At 36.2% G+C, this 14,943-nt stretch overlaps 3 protein-coding genes across 3 annotated transcripts; all 3 read left to right on the forward strand.

Annotated features, from left to right (window-relative positions):
- Positions 1-228: 228 nt before the first annotated feature.
- On the forward strand, positions 229-5,453 carry LOC145612208 (uncharacterized). Its single transcript, XM_081667588.1, has 3 exons — positions 229-472; positions 580-1,073; positions 4,220-5,453. Exons 1-3 carry the CDS (start codon positions 355-357, stop codon positions 5,150-5,152), a joined length of 1,545 nt encoding a protein of 514 aa, XP_081523714.1. The 5' UTR covers positions 229-354; the 3' UTR covers positions 5,153-5,453.
- Positions 5,454-6,675: 1,222 nt separating this feature from the next.
- LOC145611811 (uncharacterized) lies at positions 6,676-11,789 on the forward strand. Its single transcript, XM_081667179.1, has 10 exons — positions 6,676-6,841; positions 7,982-8,038; positions 8,146-8,213; positions 9,273-9,480; positions 9,619-9,713; positions 10,056-10,128; positions 10,228-10,287; positions 10,368-10,418; positions 10,548-10,626; positions 11,460-11,789. The coding sequence occupies exons 1-10, from the start codon at positions 6,761-6,763 to the stop codon at positions 11,537-11,539; spliced, it is 852 nt and encodes a 283-aa protein (XP_081523305.1). The 5' UTR covers positions 6,676-6,760; the 3' UTR covers positions 11,540-11,789.
- Positions 11,790-12,025: 236 nt separating this feature from the next.
- On the forward strand, positions 12,026-14,026 carry LOC145611767 (glucan endo-1,3-beta-glucosidase 5-like). The gene is made up of 2 exons (XM_081667132.1): positions 12,026-12,642; positions 12,753-14,026. The coding sequence occupies exons 1-2, from the start codon at positions 12,302-12,304 to the stop codon at positions 13,882-13,884; spliced, it is 1,473 nt and encodes a 490-aa protein (XP_081523258.1). The 5' UTR covers positions 12,026-12,301; the 3' UTR covers positions 13,885-14,026.
- The last annotated feature ends 917 nt before the right edge of the window (positions 14,027-14,943 follow it).

Below are 14,943 nucleotides of genomic sequence, written 5' to 3' on the forward strand. Positions count from 1 at the left end.
TTTTTTTAATTCATTTACCTGCTGCTTGCACTGCTTGCTTGGGCCCCACCAGTCCTTTAGGTTTACTCAAATAAAACAACAAAGGTAAGGGAAAATTACTAATTTACCCTTAGTTGAGTCCAAAGAAATGCTCTAATTATTCTTCTGTTCTTCTAAACCGTTTATTTATTTAATTTTTTCTTTATATATTTGCAAATTTTTTATTTTCTCTCTCCTCTTCACTCTACTTCACTCCACTTGCCACCATGGTAAACTGTTCATAAACCCTGCTAATACTCCCAAAAATTTTGAAATTTCCATAAACCCTAGAATCAAAATCCCCAATTTTTTTTAGTTTTTAATCAACCCTTAATCATGGATTTCAAATTCCGTTCAATGGAGGAAAGATCTTCAAGTTACTTCTCTTCTTCCCCAAATTTTTCCACCCAGAATGTCAGCAATATCTCTTACTTCACTCATCAAGCAATTCGAGGTAATTCCCAATTTTATTTTTATCTGTTTTTTGATTACATGTTGTTATTTGTCATAAAGTTTGAATCTTGATTGAATTCTCGTTGATTTTTGTGATTTTTTTTGTAGCGGGGCTTACTAGTCCAGACCCAATTCGCCGGGAATATAGTCGAAACCCTAACCCTAACCCTAACCCTAACCCTAACCCTAACGAAATGCGGGAATTGATTCAGCGAGAGTTGGAGAAGGAGAGAATTAGAGCTGAGATTATTGCAGAAGAGGTTTATAGGAGGAGGATTTTGGAGGATGAAGTGAGGAGAGAGTTGATGTATGAGAGAGAATTGGCGTTGAGGCGAGGTGAGGGGGAATTTGGGTTTAGATCATCATCAATGCGGTTCGAAACTAGGGTTCCTTTGTTGACGAATTTCGAGCATCGAATTGGTGTTTCGCCACACCGGGAAGTCGGGTTTCAAGGGTCCAATACGCTGCCGTTTCAGAGGGATCCTGTTGTTGCTGGGAATGTGGATGGAAATGGGTTTTCTGTGGGTGTGAGATTGAAGGAGATTAAGGAAATCAAGGGTTCTGCTTCAGAGACCAATAATAAGGATAAAATCATCTTCTTGGTCAGTAATTTTAATTTCTTTGTTGTTTTGAATTATTTGGTTGTTTTGTTAATCGAATTGTTGTTATTTTTATTGTTAATGTGTATGTTACTTTTATGTTAATGGTTGAATGCATTTGTAGTTAAATGAATGTAATGCTCGTTACATTGATCTTGTTATGTGTTATACTTGTAAGTTGTGAGCAATTCCCCTGTTCATTATGTTTGTATAAGCTGTATGCTGCAGCTTTTTAAAGTAGGCTTTTTATAGTTTTTGCAGAAATTTGAAGTCCATTATTGGTACCTTACCTTGCAGTACATGTGTGTTTTATGACGGGGTTCTGTTGTTTTGTACTCAGTATGATATAATGATTGACTGTTATGTTGGACTGTAGAGATCCCATTCTACTCTTGTAAGCTGTAACTTTGGTTTTTGTATTGGTGCTTGGTCATTTGATGAGTGCGTAAGTTCTCTATTGTCAAAAGAAATGGAAGAATTAATAACATTAGTTTATTAGCACCTCATTGTTTACAGATCTATCTTTATCTGATCATGCTATTAGCCTATTAGCTATTACTGAGCACACTAGTTTGGAATGCTTTGATCATTTATCAAAAGTGACGATTAAGAACCCCAATTTAAAGTGTGTTGTTTAGTTATAGTAAGCTAGGAGAGTTGTTCAAATGAAAGGGGAAGCTAATAAACCACACTAACATTGGAGGAACTCTTTGAAAGATGTCAAGAAATGTTCTTGTCTTGTTCTCTAGAGTAGCCTTTAAATATTGCGATCCTTAATGGAACTTGCTTTGCAAAAAATCATTTATCTTTAGGATTCAGGGAAAAAAAATCTTTCATATGGAGTCAGACCAAATCAGTTCTCTCCTCTGTTGGGCACGTGGCTGTCTGGCAGATGTGGGGCGGGGGCAGAGGTTGACAATGAAAAGTAGCCTATAGCCCTAAATACAATCTTCAAGCTTTGCCATTCTAAATTATCTGCTGTCTGCTCTTACTTCTTACCCAAAAACCAAAAATTATTATGAATGGCGCTTATGTATATAAGTTATTTAGGCTTTCTAATTTATACACCTATTCTCTTTCTTTTTGGTGAAAGTTCCTCATATTGTTTGGTTGCTTCCTTCCTCTATGACTTCGTATTATTTTCATTGGCCATTTTGCCCAGTTGATTGTAAAACTTTTTACTCAGACACATTAAGGATGAGAATGTTGAATATTGTTCTTAATCCAGCTCTTTTTTTAGCATCATATCTCTGAAACCAAATTGATGCTTCAAATTCTTGAGTTCTTTCACAATAATCTTTGTTTTACTTGTTAGCTGCAATGCTGCATTGCATTGAATATCTATGGATCGCAATATTTCTTCTTACTCTTGAGAACAGATACTGAATTTTGTTTAGACTGTTTCTAGATACTGATTCAATGTGGTTTTCTTTCTCTTTTGCTTGATCAACTTTGTTAACTTTCTATTGCTTAACAATACATTTAATGGGTGATTGTACACTTGTTTAACATGGATGTGTGATGTATCAAGAAAGATAGACTTATGCACGCTGCAGGACTCTGTTCCTATTTGGCTGATTTGAAAACCTGGGGTAGCGATTATTGTCAAAATGATGGGCATGATGACTGTTAGAAACCTCTCTTAAGGTGGTCAATAAGTTCTATTCTAAAAATTTCTTATCATCTTTAGAGTCTTAAATCCTTGTTTCCATGTAAATTGTTTAGTTCGGGTGATCCTTCTTACAAATTATTTTGAGTCTGCATTACTCTTTAGAAGCTATATAATTAGCAATGGATGTTAACAGTAACTAGCATGCTCCAGAACTTTTATCTGTTCATATGTATTCAGGAAACTTTCATTTATAGTGTGAGGCTTGATGACTGTCTTAGTTGATACCTTCAAAATCCTGGCATTCTTCTCACTGGGATTTAAGGGTTTTCTTGTTGTTTTTGTTGTTGTTGTTGGTTTTTTTTATTTATTATTATTATTATTTATTTTTTTATTATAGATATTGAATGTAGCCATATTTTTGTGTTTGATGGGTGGTGACACTTTTGAAAGTTGCACTCTACATCTGTTCTTATTATCCTGTAAGTTTATGTTTACATCTGTTCTTATTATCTAGTAAGTTTATGCTTACTTCTTCAGGCTACCCTAGGACATGTCTTTGAACTTGACTTACAAAACGATCATTTGTATTGGAGACTCGTAGAATGGATTGGGACCTACCAGCCTATGGGCAAGTGCAAAGGAAGACACTGTATACGGACCCATCCCTGGTTTTATATATTCCTATGGAATCCTATCCACACCTTACTGTTAGGTACCATAACTATAAAATATCTATCTGCTACCAGATATACAGCATAAAATGAAACCAACTCCTACGCTTGGCAGTTACCTATTATCCCCCATACCAGCTCGGATGTATCTGCAGCCATCATCTTGAAGTCCAATATCCTGATGATTACCCATTATGTACTGCTACCAGATGCATAGACCTAAACAAATTCCTACTCTTGCTAGTTACTTTCATCCGTCATACTAGTTAGTCATCATGTTGAAGTCATCTTTACCCTACTTTATTCAGCTACCCTGGTGATAAGTGTACATAGTTCTAATCACTCTCCTATAATAGTGTTGAGGTCATCATGTTGAAGTCATCTTTACCCTACTTTATTAACAGCTGTCTATAAGTTGGTTATACAGGTACCCTGGTGATAAGTCTACGTAATTCTAATCACTCTCCTATAATAGTGTTGGCATACACTGTTATATGCTTTTTTCTTGCCCTTTGTCAGTTTCTCTTGTAGTGGGAAGGGATTAAAGAATCCACAATGTGGATATGGGTGTGTGTGGTTTACCAGTTGCTATCCATATACTTCTGTGTTGGTGTTATTTCTTTGTAGGGTGAACAAATAACATGTTTTTTATGCTGTACCTTGGTGATTTTTTTCCCCAACGAGTTACTATGAGCATTGCAACGGCTGCTTGTATCTATCTTATTGTTACTTGGAACCTTCTTTTCATTGATCTTATTTATGCTTTTAGAAACAAACTGGAATTTCAATGTGCCATTGCCATGGCAGTGCTGTTGGGCTTTCACCATTTACTTTTCTGTATGTATTTTCTCTGAGCATAATTGCAGGCTAAGCCCAATACAACTGAGTTGAAGCGTAAAGCGACAACACCACCAATCGGAGCTACTGTGGACACATGTGACGTGTCAAAGAAGCCAAAAAGCAAAGATGAGTGGAGTTGTGCTCTATGTCGTGTTACTGCTACAAGCAAGCGGGCATTGGATGATCATCTGCAAGGGAAAAAACACAAGTCTCGAGAGAGTGGATTATGCTCTCAGAGAACAGGCTTTGGTACTAGCCCATTACCAAAAATGGGTAGTGCTAGTGCAGGCAAGCCCGTCAAAGTACCTGGCGCAACTGAAAGCCCAAGCTTTCAGTTGGAAAAAGTTGAAAATGCACCAGCACTATCAGGAACTGACAATAAGATTACCCTCTTGGAGGGAAAGGAGACTTGTATAGAGAAAAAGAAAAATAAGAAAGCAGCTACACCTCAAAAATCACCTGCATGTGCTGAATCGAATAAAAAGTTCAAATTTTTTTGCGAACCATGTCAGGTTGGAGCTTACTCTATGAAAGTGATGAATGCCCATAAGAAGGGCAAACGTCATTTGTCAAAAGTTGCAAATTTCAATAAAGCTGAGGATGCTGCTTCAGTTAAAAAGCCTGCACCAAAAGGTGCAGCTGAGGAAAATAAAGATAATAATAAGGAAGTAGATGTTGCTGGTTCTGTGGAGAATGTTATGGTTGAAGTTAAGGAGGAGTTGGATATTGCTGCTGTGGAAGAGATAAATAATGAAATAGAGGGAGAACTTGTTGAAAGCTGCAAAGAAAATGTTGATTGTGATGTGGATGAAAAGAAGGAACTGGACATTGCTGCCGTGGAAGAATTAAAATTTGAAGTAGAGGAAGAGCAAGTAGAAAGCAGCAACGAAAACATCAGTTGTAATGGGGCTGGAGTTGATCAAGGCAAGCATAAGGTGCTTGAAGTTGTTTATTGGTGATTTAGTGGTTGCAGTTAAGGATGAAAATAACTAGGTATTTATCAGTATTGACTTTTAACCCGGTTGCTGAACAACCGTCGTGTAAACTTATTGACTGTGAAGAGGCAAGAGATTTACAGTAATGATCTGCTGAAATCTCTGCACTACAAGCTCCAATGTAGTCTGCCTGGTGACGTGTTTTCCAGTATCATGTTATAGTGACTTCCTAAATAGAGGTCCACTTAGATTGTCCATTGCTCGTTATGACTTGTGAGTATTTAATGAAACTCCATTCACCTGTTAATAAATTATTCTGTCTTGCAATTTGTTTTTGTATAATTTTACTCTGATCATTAGAACTGGAAGATACATTGTTTCAGTTTGTTGTGTTGATGTTAAGTGATTTGAAAATTTTCAACCCCTATTAAAGAAACGGGTTGGAAAAGTCGACCTTTGCCCAACCAATTTATGAAGTAGGTTACCAAAATATGTTATTAGGAATTCGGGATACTATGATAAAATAGCATGCATTGGTAGGAAGTTGTATTGGGCAAGCAAGCAACAGGGTCTATTTTTAGTCGTGGTCTCTTAGTTGATATGTTAGATCAATGTCACATTGTTTGCTTGGTAGGAAGTTGTATTGGGTGAGCAAGCAACAGGGTCTAGGTTATGTAAAGCGTCCTCGTCAGATCTGTGATGAAGATGTATGTTTGTGGACTGTGGTTATGCATGTGTACAATTTTTCTGAGACTGCCTCACGTTTGTCTTTGAGTAGTACTTGCAATATGCAGGCTATTCATGACTAGTCGTTCAGGCTGCATATGCTTTGTTTAGTCTATTTCTGTTGATTTATCTAGTACTCCTATACCCCCGTCTCAAACTATTTCGAAAACTTTTGTTTTTCGTTCGTCTCATTTTCGTTTGGAACATATCTGGCAATGTGCTACTCTGTATCATAATTAGAGGTGTCAAAAGCACACCCGACCCGATCCGAAATCGACCCGAAAAATATAGGATTCAGATTTGAACTCACGTGGACATAATAATTTAGTACTTCGTATAACTCAACGTTAAAAATTTACCCGACCATATCAGACCCGATCCGATTATCCGAACTGACAATCCTAATCATAATACGGTGTACATTTTTAAGCTTCATTGCCAATAAGTTATGGTCACACTGCAAATTTACATTTTAATAGTAATTTCGATTAAACTAAGTGACTCAATTAATGGAATTAATTTACGGATTGGTTTTTTTTTTTTTTTTTTTGACTGGAATACACGAAGTAAATTTATTAGCACCAAGATTAAGAACAAAAAACACTTGAGATAATTAAAGTTTGCATTATTCCAACTCCGTATGTTTCACCAATTTCTTATTTTGATTGCCAAATTCGACAATTAAAATCAAATCCAATCCAACCTAATCTCATCCAATTTCAAAAAAAAAATCCGATTTGAACCCGAACTTAGCCCATTTTAAAAATCCGAATCCGAATAAAGGTGGATAGAATTATAAGCAGAATATAGAATAGAATAAATTCACTTATACTTCCTCGGAGGGGGAAGTAGTCTTATTATCTCACCACCTTCTTTGCTCTGATCCAACTCGCCGGCGCCGGAGTTATGATGCCGGAGCCGCCGCCGTTTCAGGAAGCTAACCGCTGCGACGTCTGTAAATGCAGCTTCAACGCTTTTCGTCGTCGGGTATTTCATCAATTCTCTTCTTTTCCGTTATTTCCATTGAATTCTGCTTTGAGTGTTTGATTTATTGGGAAATTTATTAATTTGAAGGATGATTTGATGTAATTAGTTAGCTCAATTGTTGAATTATTTGGAAGTTTGCAATTTAAGGTATGTTTTAATTGATGATCAGATCTAATTTATCATGGGATGCTGGAAATTATGTTGAATTATAGGATTTAGGTTATGTTGTTAGTTTCTGCTTTATTATTGGGGTTTTTTTTAGCAAGTTTAAGCTTTGATTTGAGTATAATTATTGCGGTTTTGTTCAAACAATGATCAATTAGTTTGATGGGGATTTTGTGTGCTGATTTGACCAATTATGGTTGAGTTATGTTTAGAGTTCTAGTATATAGATACAATATCAGACTCGAAGGGTTTTTCGCCTTTTCTAGTGGAATGCGTGGCGGATTTAATCACGGGTTTAAAGTCTTTAAACAGTGGCGGAGTATGCATTTTTGTAGTTTGTCATTCATTTTGGTTAAAAAGGTTGCCCATTTTTAGTGGAGTTGAGCAATGGCGGATCCAAGAATTCCATTTGGGGTAGCATTAATATTCAACACTACGGAGTACAATATAAGCCACTTTAACATTATAATCCTTCAAATTTGAAATACTATTAATAAAAGGAAAATACTTCTGATACTTGAATTTTGGACCGTCTACTTACAAAAAACATGATGAGAGAAGAAATAGGAAATGTTTAACTCTTGCTTTAGCAACTAGCTTCACTACTCACCCCATTAACTCTAAGGTGTGTAGCTTGCTGGTTAATTTCTCATTCTTCAGTGTGGTAGTGTGGGATAAATTTTCCTTATGAGTAGTCCAACTTTATATTTAGAAACTAATTTCATTCGAAGACTAGAAGGGTCAGGACTATAACAATGATTGGTGCAATTACTAAAAGCAGTTGATGTAATCTGTATATCCCTCTTTTTAAGGCATTGTAGTAAGATTGATGGTATAATGGCTAAGGTTTAAGAATGATGTGATGGATAAGAGTTAGAAGAGGGAATTGATGGTGCTACCAAAGACAAGTAATTTTCTCAAGTATATGTCTTTATTTTCTCGCTATGCTCTTCTCATGTTTTCCTTCTTTTGCAGCATCATTGCCGATGTTGTGGGAGGACCCTATGTAATGAGCATTCATCTGATCAAATGGTAAGGATCTTATATGATTTATTCTCCTATTTAGCTTTCGGTATTTTTTAAATTGGTCCTTGTTGATCAAACTGCATCTCATATGTTAGTATTTGCTTTTTCTTCAGCCTTTACCACAATTTGGCATTCACACCAATGTTAGAGTTTGTTCTGATTGTTTCAACAACTTCTCCAAGTAAGTGTTTTTCCATAGATGTCTTCTTCTTTTTAGGACCATAGTTTTCCTATTCTATGTGAGTATGCGGTAGTGAAATTTTTGCATCTCCATTATGTGGTAGGTGTCTATGATGGTAATATGTCTTGGTAAGAAGTTGAGGAAGAGTGGATGGTGTAATAGACAACACTTCTTATCAAAACTCCTGTAGTCTTGCACCTACTCCTAATAGAACATCACTTGAATATTGGACATGATGGTTGATATTCTTGAATATTTCCTCAGCTATCAATCTCATGCTGTACTAGACTTTATACAGTGTATAATCTTGTAACAGGGAAGTGTTCACTGGGCAGTGATCAGTCTGATATTCTGATCACTTGTTCTAGTACTTCCAAAATGCAATTAGAGAACTACATGATGCCTTTTAATATGAAGCTATCAAACCATTTCCCATTTCCTGTCGAAGAAGGTAGAGACAAGTTACAAGTAGCATTGTTAGAGATTTACCTTGTATTTTCACATACCAAAAAAAAAAACTATGTTTCAACGAATAGGTTTCTTTGGCCGGTGATTATTAAACAATTGTATGTGTGATCTCTTATGCTCCCACCAGGCCTATTTCTAGTGTAGTGGCTTGCATGTATCCTTGTCGTGTTTGACGTGAACTCTGTGTTGGGTGACCTTAACTCATTTTTCTCCTAAGAATAGCCTTACAAAATTGAAGTTGTAATTTATGAAAAATCTAAGCTGAGCTGAGCTGAGCTGATGAATAATGAAACTTTTATTTTTAATGCATCTTTTAAATCTAGAATAACTTTTGGGAGATTCATCCTCAACAGGTGTTGTATGGAAGGCTCTGTCATGTCACTGAAAGAAAATTGAAGCATGCTCACTAACATGTCTTTATTTTGGGCTCTTAGTCCTTTCTCTACGTTATGCTTGAGATTCAATCATTAGTCAGAGTAGTCACTATAGCTCCTTGAGCCCTGAGACATTTATTCTCTGTATTGTTCTTTTTGTTGATTGGTGTGAAGTTGTACAAGTTTCTGAGCAATAATTTGATTTATTTTGGCGTAGATCTACCGATGGCAGTGTAGGGCCTACAACACAAATAAACCATTCTATCTCAGAAGCTATTTCAACTTTAGACTTAAATGAAGACTCAGGACATACAACTTCATCTGCACTGCAGCCACCTGTATCAAATATTCCAGAATGCAAATGTGGTATGCCTTTGTGCATTTGCGTGGTTTCACTTCCACCTGCTCCAGCAGCTCCTGTGCAGGTTAAGAAACATTTATTAATACTTGCTATCTAGTCATTTGTTTCACATGCCAGAAACTCGAGGAATTTCTGACACATATTCAATTAGTATGTACTTTTTATCTTTATTTTGCTCTGTTTTTAATTTGCTCAAAAGCAGAGTGTAACCACTTCTTCAGCAACTTTATCTTCAACAACTAAGAAAACAGATGGCATTTCAAGGCAAAGACGTTCTGCTCAAGATAGCAGACAAGGGTATGGTCGCACTTGTCTTCACACTTAGTTTATAAGTTAATTTTAGAATGTGCATTAGATCTTGAAGACATCTGACATCTACTTTATACATACTGAATTTTGAAACTGTATGATTTCTGTTTAGATTTTTACAATTGTGTGATACATATTTTGGAACACTCCAAATCCAACACCTTCCATTAGCTATTTTAACATTAAGTATAGTATGAGAGGAAGAAACAATTTTAATACCTTGTTATAAATTTTTTTTTGTGTACTCTTACAGTCTTAACATTATCCATTTAAATTTGATGAATTTCTGGAAGTTCTCTTGTAACCACCTAATGTTAATATTGCTTGCAGTTCGAGTGTCATTGTTGGTCCTTCAGCTAGTGGTTCAGAGAAACCTCAGGCAAATTACGAAGTGAATGGGGAGGTATGCAGATTAGAGAGTAGATTATCTTGTAGCAAGGCTGACTTTTTTTCCTTGTTATATGCTCGATTGAGTAATAGCTGTGCTCTTTTTGCTTCTCAGGGCTTAAGAGAAGCAATTAAAAGTGGTGATCTTGCTGGAGTCAAGGATCTTCTTAAAAAGGTATTTGCATATTTTGCTCCCCTCTTGCTTTTATGCGATGAATCCGATGATCTTAAACTAATATATCTACTTTCTGGTAGGGTGTGGATTCAAATTATTGTGACAAGCAAGGATTGTCGTTGCTTCACCTGGTAAATATCTCTTTGGAAGATGACTTCCAATTTCCAAATGAATGCAGTTTGGTGGTTAAAATTGACAATTAGTGTGTGGTTATTCTTTTTTCTCCCCTTTTTGATTAAATGGTGTCAATCTTTTTACAGGCTGCAGTTTTCAATCAAACTGAAATAGTTTTTTGCCTTATGGATCATGGTGCTAGATTGGACTGCAAGAACTCCCTAGGTAATTATACATATTTTTAGATTTTTTTATGTTGTTGCAGGTGTCTAGGGGTGATAATGAGCCAATCCTAACTTTGTCAAAAACTTGGAAATTGTAACCAAGTATATATCTTTTTAGGTTTTAACACTTCTTTTATGTAGATCATCTAATTTTTTAAGATCCCCGTTAGTGTTGTTCACTATTATGAGATTGGGTACGGGTATGCAATTTGCTACCATGAATTGCTAAAGTAGGCCAAAATGTACCCACTTCACGTATTGATTTGCCTTTCTTGGTTTGTGGGGCAATTAGGTAAGCATGGTCCTTGTAAATTCTGTGCCACGTTAATGAAGTACGAGTATAAATTACAAGCAATTTTATATTTTATGCAATATTTAAAATCACAGAATGCAAATATTTTTATGGCCCACAAGTTGAGCTTAGCCCATCAAAATCTCAAGCCGATCACAATTTGCTCATGAGCCAGCTAGGCCTATTAGCACCCCTTGGGATGTTCAAATCTATCTTAAACCAGAATGAAAATTGTACAGTACTTAAAAGCTCTTGAAATTTCCCTGAAAGTTACATGGTGCAATGGTGTCTTCTATGTCACACATTCCACCTTAATGGTTACATGACCTACATGGCTTCATCTATGATCTATATACACCTTACAGGTTCTAGGTAACTTGTTTATTGTCCTGCTCATAAAACTGTGTTGAGATCAAATCTATAAGGGCATTAAAGAATAGAGCCTGAACGCGATCTTTTTGCTTTTTTGACAAAAACATATATACCAGTAGTTACAATTGACTCAGAGTAGCAATCTGTAATTACCATTTAACATCTTGCAGGGGAGACGCCGTTAGATTGTGCCCCCGCCACTTTGCAGTACAAAATGAAGAAAAAGATAGAGGGAGAAGGATTGGCGTGACAGTCAGTGTTCATTTCCTCACCTCGCAAGAGACTGGATCTCAGTTTTGCGTATCAAATGATGGCTATGCTTTTGCTGCTGTATCTGTAACCTATTGTATTATTATGAACTAGTTGAGAGATTCGGATTCCCAGCGTTGAGTGAAGTTTTGTACACTCAACACGGTTAGAATTATGCTGTTTATTCCTTATTTTCCTCTTAATAAAATTTTTAACCAAATAATTGTCGAAATTAGTGAGTTTTGCCTTTTTCAAACAGTACAGTGGTCAAAGTGAACAGGAATAACTCAGACTTAAGGTGAAAAGCATTACAGGTACAAAATCAGGGTGATGCAACTTCTGCTGCTGAAAGTTTGCTAGATTGGAAGAACAATTGGATTTCCCCTTTAAAAATGACGCCTTTTCTTCTTTTTTTGGCAATGTTAATGATATGGTATCAGATAAAATAATCCAGCATAAAAGTAATAAAAAAAAGGTGTTTATTTTTCCAAAAGAAGTCAAACAAAAGTATAAGCTTAGAAAATTTACATAAATGTTACATGATTCTTTTCTTGTTAGATTCCCCTTTTTTCCCTCTTGCAGGCTACGAATCAAAAGGTTTTGGTATCAAATTCCTTATCATAACTTCATGAATTCTCTTTCCCTTTCTTTCCCATTATTCCAGCATTTGTTTGTCTTTTAACATTTACTCAAACTCCTACATATAATCGCTTCAAGGCCGACCACAACCACAAATCAATGCAAGAAAACAAAATTACAGAAAATGGGATCACACGAATCACACGGGTGTTTGTTGTTCTTTATAATTGGTGCATGTTTAGTGGCAGGCGGCCTGGGTATGGGTGTCAACTGGGGAGTGATTTCGACTCATCCTCTACCCTCGGAAATAGTAGTGAAGCTGCTCAAGGACAATGGGTTTAACAAAGTAAAGCTCTTCGAAGCAAACCATGGCGCACTTAGAGCTCTTGGAAATTCAGGTATTGAAGTTATGGTAGGAATTCCTAATAATATGTTAGCATCCCTTGCTGGGAATGTTCAGGCTGCTGTCAACTGGGTGAACCAGAATGTCTCCACTTATGTCTCCAACAGCGGGGTTGATATAAGGTACTAACGCGTGCATATATCGTTGTAATGGATTTGTTTAGCTAAATATGTATTTTTTTTTTCCATAGAACTGCAAAATCTGGATGAACATTAACATCTTTAAATGTCAGATATGTTGCTGTTGGAAACGAGCCATTTCTAAAAGATTATGGAGACCAATTCACCCACACTACACTTCCAGCACTCCAGAATATCCAAGCTGCTCTTATCAAAGCCGGCTTAGCACACAAAGTGAAGGCCACAGTCCCATTAAATGCTGATGTTTACCAATCTGACAGTAATCTTCCTTCAGGAGGTAGCTTTCGAGCTGATATCCATGACCTTATGATATCCATTGTCAAGTTTCTAAACAATAATGCTGCCCCTATAATGGTTAACATATACCCGTTTCTCAGCCTTAACAGTGACCCCAATTTCCCCATGGATTTTGCCTTCTTCGAGGGTGGATCACACCCTATAGTCGATGGCCCTGTTACCTACACCAATGTCTTTGATGCCAACTATGACACCCTTATAGCAGCCCTAGAGAAGAGCGGCTTCCCTAACATGCCCGTTATTGTTGGGGAAGTAGGATGGCCTACTGATGGTGCTCCTAATGCTAACATAGCCAATGCTAGAAAGTTTAACCAAGGTCTTGTCAGTAGGATCGTCCAAGGTAAGGGCACTCCTAAACGGCGTACACCCCCAGATGTTTACATATTTTCTCTCATTGACGAAGATGCAAAGAGTGTAGATCCAGGGAACTTCGAGAGGCATTGGGGGATGTTCAATTATGATGGCAGTTTAAAGTATCAATTGAACATGGGAAGGGGTAAAACCCTTGTTCCTGCAAAAGGGGTTAAGTATTTGCCTAAAAAGTGGTGTGTTATGTCTCCTCAAGCGAGTCCTTCTCCTTCAACTATTGCCAGCAGCATTAGCTATGCTTGCCAATTTGCTGACTGCACTTCACTTGCATACGGCTCTTCTTGTGGTAACTTGGATGCTAGAAGTAACGCGTCTTATGTATTTAACATGTACTATCAGACTAAGAACCAGAGTGCTGGTGCATGTAATTTCAATAACATGGCAATGACTACTACAACTGATCCTTCACAACGTGGATGTAGATTCGAAATTATGATCGATATTACTAAGACTCCGAAGAATGGGAGCCCTTCTCCATCATCATCATCCTCGAGGTTGTTAAAGGCAGTGAGTATGATCTCGATCATGGTGGCATTAACCATCAGTTTTGCACCCTGAGTTTGGTGTCAAACAAAGAGTACTTCGATTTTAAAATGTAGGGGTTAAGGAATAAGGAATGCATTATTTGTACATAATAAATTGTTTGAACATATTTTATGGTGTATATTTATTTTGATTCTTGAAGCTTATATAACTATGTGAACAGAAAAATTGCTCAACAAGGACAATAACCCCTTCTTACCAATTTGAGTAACACTCATTGACATCCCCATAGTACATCTATGTTGAGAATCTCAAGTTAGTGAGCAACGTTGTTTTCACTTTCTTTGTTTGACTAAAATCGCAACAATTGCAGTGGCGGATCCACTAAGGCACAAGGGGTAGCACATGCTACCCCAAAAAAAAAAAAAAAAAAAAAAATACAAACAAACAAACGAATGTAGTTCAAAGAGAGTATTATAGATAACTAATCTCTTATAGGCTGCCATGACAAATTTAATACTAACTTCCGTTGCTTACCATTTTAACATAAAAGATACCTGTCTTTGTGAATTGTTCTGTTAGAGGCTGCTATAACAAAATTAATACTAACTTCTGTTGCTTACCATTTTAACATAAAATAGACATGTCTTTGTGAATTGTTCTCTTAGAGGCTGCTATAACAAAAAAATTTCCAAAAAAAAACAAGTCTTAAGTTATGCTTTTACTTCTTTCTTCTTCTTCTTCTTTTTTTTCTTTTTTTTTTTTTCTTTTCACCAACCTATTTTTTTTTTACAAACAAAGTACTTATACTTATATTTGTGCATAACTAATTTTGTTATAAAAAATAATGAAGTAATAAGAATCTATGATTTTTAAATTATGAAATATCTACTATACTTTAATTAGTATAAATTACAATATGAATGATAAATACGGATTACATATAAAGGGCTTTTTCAATAAACTACATATGAATGATAAAAAATAATGAATATGAATCCAATATTTCATTTTAAGTTTTAATCAGGAGATTAAGAGCTTGAGCTTGAGTTTGATTTTTTTTCTTTTTTGGGTTTAGTGTCAATGGTATGCACAACACCGTGCTTGTGAGATGCCATTTAGCTTTTCATACAT

This window comes from Chenopodium album, chromosome 24 (genome assembly GCF_948465745.1).
Source record: "Chenopodium album chromosome 24, dcCheAlbu1.1, whole genome shotgun sequence".
Lineage (NCBI taxonomy): Eukaryota > Viridiplantae > Streptophyta > Magnoliopsida > Caryophyllales > Amaranthaceae > Chenopodium > Chenopodium album.